This window comes from Agelaius phoeniceus, chromosome 20 (assembly GCF_051311805.1).
Source record: "Agelaius phoeniceus isolate bAgePho1 chromosome 20, bAgePho1.hap1, whole genome shotgun sequence".
In the NCBI taxonomy this organism is placed as follows: Eukaryota; Metazoa; Chordata; class Aves; order Passeriformes; family Icteridae; genus Agelaius; species Agelaius phoeniceus.
The window spans coordinates 4,916,823-4,922,887 of NC_135284.1; the positions used below are offsets into that span (position 1 = coordinate 4,916,823).

The 6,065-nt window shown below is 59.2% G+C and overlaps 1 protein-coding gene across 1 annotated transcript; it reads left to right on the forward strand.

The window, feature by feature from the left end:
- The first annotated feature begins 508 nt into the window (after nt 1-508).
- TLCD2 (TLC domain containing 2) lies at nt 509-5,054 on the forward strand. The gene is made up of 4 exons (XM_054647244.2): nt 509-761; nt 1,128-1,210; nt 1,696-1,778; nt 3,727-5,054. Exons 1-4 carry the CDS (start codon nt 574-576, stop codon nt 4,111-4,113), a joined length of 741 nt encoding a protein of 246 aa, XP_054503219.2. The 5' UTR covers nt 509-573; the 3' UTR covers nt 4,114-5,054.
- The last annotated feature ends 1,011 nt before the right edge of the window (nt 5,055-6,065 follow it).

Here is a 6,065-nt window from a genome sequence, read left to right on the forward strand (position 1 = left end):
TCAGCCCCGGTGGTGTGTGTGCTCTGAGGGGATCCTGCCCCGCGGTGAGCGGCGCTTGGAGAGCTCCTGCCCATGGAAACGATGACGGGCATCACCTGCCGCGGAGGCTTTGGGGAGAAGCACCACGGGCCGCAGCATCCCAAGGGAGAAGCGTTCGGCCACAAGGTGGAGGAGGAACCTCCGGGTAACGAGGGAAGTGTCCCAGTTCCCGCACGGGGACCGGACACGCGTTCCCCGCTCCGTGCCACGCTCAGCCGGCTCCGGGCTGGCGCCGCTTGTGCCCTGCGGTGCCAGGGAATGCGGGTACATCCCCGGGGGCTCAGTTCCCGTTCTCCCGCCCCCCGTGTCCCACGCCCCGACGGGCAGCGCGGGGGATGCAGGAGCTGCCGGTGCCAGCCCCGGGGCGGCCCCCGGCTCTTTCCCACCCCTCGGGGACGATGTTCGCCGTGCTCCCGCCCGGACAGGGCGGTGCCGGCGGGGCGGTGCCGGTGCCCAGGGCGGGCCCCGGGGCTGGGCGAGGCGGAGCCCGGCGGGCAGCGCGGCCGGTCCCATGGGAGCCCGGCGGGCCGGTGGATGCCCATGGCTTTCAGCCCGGGGCTGCTGGTGGTGGCCGGTTCCTTCGCCGCTTTCCGCCTGCTGAACCGGGGGCTGGAGCGGCTCGTGCCGCCGCCGCCCTCGGCCCGGCGCAACCGCTGGAAGTGGCGCAACATCTGGACCTCGCTGGCACACAGCGTGCTCAGCGGCGGCGGGGCGCTGGCCGGGTGAGCGGCACCGCGGGGACACCGCGGGGACACCGGGCTGCCCGGGGGAACCGGGACACCGGGAGGGAACGGGGAGACGTCGAGGGATCCCGAGGGGAACCTGCGGCCAAGGGGGTGCTAAAGGAAACGGGGGTGCTAAAGGTTGGGGACCCTGGGGAGTGTCAGGACCTGCAGAATGGGGGTGCTGAGAGAGGGAGGAAGGTGCGAGGCACCAGGGGATGGGGAGACTCCAGGAGGAGAGGGGTGGAGCAGGGCAACAGGAGGTCTCCAAGGAGGGTCGGCAGCACCAGGTGGGTAATGAAGACACCGGCAGGGAAATGGGGACCTGGAGGCACTGCCCGACACTCACAGCCTCTCTCCCCGCAGGTTCTACCTCCACCCCGAGATGTCCAACGACCTGGTGGGCACACACCCGCCCGGGGCGCACAGCCTGGTGGCCGTGTCTGTAGGTGAGGTGTGGCCATGGACTGTCCCCTGTTCCGTCCCCCGGGGGTCTTCACGGGCTCGTCGGTGCCTGACACCAGCCCCTCGAGCCATGTCGCGATGTCTCAGGCACCTCAAACAATCGCGCTATTCTTGGCAAAGGACAGTGGCTCCTTTCTGTCCCACGGCAGCCGCAGCCAGGAGCTACTGGGCACCGGGCTGCCCTCCACCGTCCCCGGGGGGAGCCGGGGCTCGGGGCATCCCAAAAGTGCCCGCATGGGGTTGGAGGAGTGGGTTGGTGCCTCTTCCTGGGAGCACATCCTACAGAGTGATTGCAAGAGGGACCCAAAGCGCCAATTTCCTTATTTTGCTGTGTGTGACTCCCCACCCACACCGATGTAACCAGCACGTCCCGGGGGGGCTGCCCGGCCCAGAGCCCATTGGGGCAGAGGGGATTTGTTGGCACAGCCCTTCCTGACCCCCTTTTTGTTCATGCACTCCCCAATCCCAGGCTATTTCATTGAAGACTTTGTGGACATGTTGTGCAATCAGAAACTTCACCAGTCCTGGGAGCTGCTTTTTCATCACTCTGTGGTGAGTGCACCAGCACAGGTACCACCAGAGAGGCTGGGGATGGGGGGCTCCTGCTGTTGTTTTGTGTTGTTTGCTGCTTGCTACAAAATCTGATTTTATTTCCTGGGGAGAGGAGCTCAGACAGCAGGGACTGGAGCTCCTCTTGGTCCTGCAGGACTCTGTACTCTTAGAGGGTCTGCAGAAAGGCACCCAAAAATGGGTGCCTTTGGCAGTGATGAGAGAGATGGGGAGACTGAGAGCTGGTCAGAATCCAAATTTATTGTGGACTACATATGCTTATATACAATTCTAGGAAGGCTAGTAAGTTTTTATTACAATGATTGGGTTAATCATCACATAAACAAACTTATACATTTTACAACATCTCTTGCTTACGGAACTTGATGTAATTTTCTTTTCAGTCTGATTTAATTTTCAGTTCTGTTTGTTCTTGCCAAGGCATCCTGATTATCAAATATTTATGCTAATCATGTCCAAAGTCCATCACCTGTCTTGTGTGTCCCAATAGAGTAGGAAACAACATGTGTACAGAGTATGGGCTGATCCACAACAGTGTCACTGACAGCAGTGACGCCGGTGTCCCCTCTGGCACAGGTGAGCAGCTCATCTCCTGTGGCTCTTGCCCTCTTGAGCAAGGACTGCACACCCCTCCATCCACCTCCCCTGCCCAGGGTGCTTTCCTCCCACCTGGGGCTGGAGCAGCTGTGGTGCAGGACCCCCACTCCAGTGCCCTCTGCCTGTCTTGCTGTGCCCTGTGTGGGTTTCTCTCTGGCCAGGAGTGTTTTTCCCAATCCAAACAATTCTGTGATGCTGAGACTGTGCACGCTGCGGGGCAGGGGGGTGGCACAGCCTGGAGCTGGGCAGTGGAGATGCTGCAGGGTGCAGGGGAGGCTCAGGGGTGTGCAGGGCCTGGGGAGGGGGACGGGGACGGGGACAGTGCTGGCACTCACCTGGGATGAGATGGGTAGTCAGACCTGCTCTGTCAGTGAGCCCTGGGGCTCTGCTGGCTGCTGCTGGTGAGCCAAAAGTTCATCTCCACAATGGAGCTAATTCAAGCCAAGACAGTGACTTAACGAGCAGGGAGCAGATAATCTCATTACAGAGCCCATACAGAGAACAGCATTAATGGCATGAACCAAAGAAAGGACTGAGTGTGCTGAAGCGTGGGCAGGCAGAGCCTGTCCCCCTGCCTGGCAGGGAGGGTGTGGGGCAGGAATCCTGTCCCAAACATCCCCGTCCTCTGCTGCAGCACCCAGCAGCCCCAGGGTGCTTCAGGGGGCTCTGATACACCAAAGCCACCTAATCCCTGTCCTGGGGACAATCCCTGAGCCAGCAGCAGCCGTAGCCCTGGGCTACAGTCTCCCTTCCTGTCCATTCACTGGGTGTGGAAAAACCTGCTGGGCCACAACTGGCTGCATTCTCCAGGCCACAAGAGCAGGGTTAGGTCAGGCTGCTTTGTCTCCTCAGCCAGCCTGGGGCTCAGAGAGCTGTTTCCTTCTCTTCCCACTGGAACAAAAAAACCCACTCAGGTTTCCTGCAATGGTGAGGAGGGACACTCAGTGACAGCCCAAACCCCCTCTGGTCTGAGTGCAGCACAGCCAGAGCCTGAGCCCTCTGCTCAGCAGGTGAGATCCTGCCCTGCTGGTTTTGTGTTGAACACCCAAACCTGTCCTCTGGCACCTCACATGCGAATTTTAACTTAAATACAATGTTTTACATCTCCTGACCTCACAGGTTTGGTGCTTCTGCTCAGGGCAACTCTCTGCTCTGAAAGAGCCACATTTTACCCAGGAAAGAGCCACAATTTACCCAGGAAAAAGCTGCAGGCATAGCACTGCTGTGATGATCCTTTCCACCTCTGCTCCTTGCTGTGCCCAAGGGGTTCCAGCTTGCAGCAGCTGAGACCAAGCACCCCCTGGGCTCAGCCCCTCTTCTCCCTCCTTCCCAGGTGATCATCTGCTTTGGCATCGCCGTGCTGCTCCACCAGTACGTCGGCTTTGCCCTCGTGGCTTTACTGGTGGAGATCAACTCCATCTTCCTGCACCTGCGGCAGATCCTGCTCATGGCCAACCTGGTGCACACCGCCTGCTACCGCCTCAACAGCCTCGTCAACCTGGGCACCTACGTGGTGTTCCGCATGGCCACGCTGGCCTGGATGAGCCGCTGGCTCTTCCTCAATCGCCACAACGTGCCCCCGGCCGCCTACGCCGTGGGCACGGCGGGCATGGCAATCATGACGCCCATGAACATCATCCTCTTCTACCGCCTGCTGCGGAGCGACTTCCTCAAATCCCGGCAAGGGGACAAGGAGGAGCGGCAGGACAAGGAGGAATAGCCCCTCCCCTGCGAGCCCGTGCAGCACCAGAGGGTGAACGTGGCTGTTCCAGCACCTTGCAGGGAGGGGCTGCACTAACAGAGCATCCAGGCTTTGCTTGTGGCTCGAGATGCTGGGCCCTGCACGGCAGAGGAGGTGCTCATGGACCAGGGAGTGTGGCTCTGCTCCCCAAACGCTTTTGGATGATGTGGTTGGACAATTGGGAGCTGCTCAGAGAAGCCTGGGCAGCTCTCACAGCTCCCTGAGGCACCACTGAGACGAGAAGGGGGCAGAGCAGCGCTGTTCCCCCACTGCTCTTCCAGACATCCCAACACCACGGGGTGTTTCCAGCCCCTTTGGTGCTGCAGCCCCCAGTGTCCCATCAGCCACGGATCACTGAGCTCTCTGTGGCATCTCTGTAGAACAGCACCAGCAGGACAGGCTCCAAGGCTTTGCCTTTGAGGTGATGGTCAGAGAAAACCAAACCCTGCACTGATGAGCCCTCCCTGAGGACATTGTCCCACCTGGCTGGGTGGTCACTGTGGGGTGCAGGTCAGGATCAGCCCCAACTTCTCCTGACAACTGGAGCTTTTTCCATGTTTTGTCCCCAGATAATTTAAGTGCCCATAAATGAGGGTGGGAGAGCACGAGTGGCTGGTGGGGGGATGCTCTGTGATGGTCACTTCCCACAGATGTGGGGTTTTCAGGCACTTTTTAGGATTCAGGAATGCCAGGTTGTGCTGCAGAGCCCGGGGTAACGCTCTCACCCCGCAGCAAAGGCTCCTACTAACACGAGCTTTTAATCAATGCCTGCAAAATGAAGTGGCTTGAGGGGAAAGGACTGAGAGGGGACAACAGGACTCATCCCCCAGCCCACTCTGGGGCTGTCACTGCTCAGCACCGTCCTTACCCCGTGTCTCCCTGCCATGGAGTGAAAATACACTGTACACTGGCACACTCTACCTCTCTTGTTGGGTTTTTTTCCCTTCTCCTTTCTATGAAGGAAGATGAAGGTTTTTAAATGTTCTTCCACCCCACATTTCCTCACTGATTCTCACACTGGACTGCTCCCCAGCAGCCCAGCACTGTGTACATAACAGGATCATCCCACGTGGAGTTACGTGAACCAGTCTGGAGAAATCCACCGGCTCAGTCACGTTTCCTTTGTGTGGCAAATGAGCTTTAACACAAAATCTCTCCCTTGGTCTGGGGAGCAGGTACTGCTCACAGAGGGTGGCACGTGTTCTGAGGAGGGAGACTCATTCCTGCTGGGCAGGGAAACATGAGTGATCCATGGGCAATGTGAGGCTGGAGACAATGTGTGGCCAAAGCTGCTTATATTTCTATTTGTGGAGAGCAGGGAAGCTTCCAGGTGCTGGGCACAACTCCTCCAGGTTTGGATGTATCACCTCAAGCAGAGCTGAGGTGCCTGTGTGCCCCTCACAGCTCCCAGCTGGAGCAGAACTGTCGCCCAGGGCTTTCTCTTTGGTTTGACGCGCGTATTCCAAATTTTCCAGGAGCTGTTGCACTAATCCTTGCCCTTAGCACAGCCTCTGCCTCAGCTGAAAATGCTGCCTCTGCCCACAGCCGGGGTGTTTCTCAAGGCCTGGATTGTGTTCCCGCATTCCTGCCATCACATGGATGCCCTGTACCCCGGGCACGTGGGGCTGGGGGCCAGGGGAGCCTGGTTTGGGTGCCTCTTAATCCGCCGTGGTTTTCCCACAGGGCTAAGGTGGGATAAGCAGTGGCTTTGCAGGTCACCGAGGGCGGACGTGGGGATGCCCTGTGCTTGTCCGTCCCCATGGGAAGTGCCACAGCTTTGGCTGGAAAGGTTTTGGGAAGGACTCACCTCTCTGTTCCCACCATGTAGGGGACCACAGAGCCTGAAGCATCATCTCCATCAGGAAATTAATTGTTGGCGAGCAACACCCCAGCCTGCCACCCAACCAGCCCTGCTCCAACCCCATCCAACA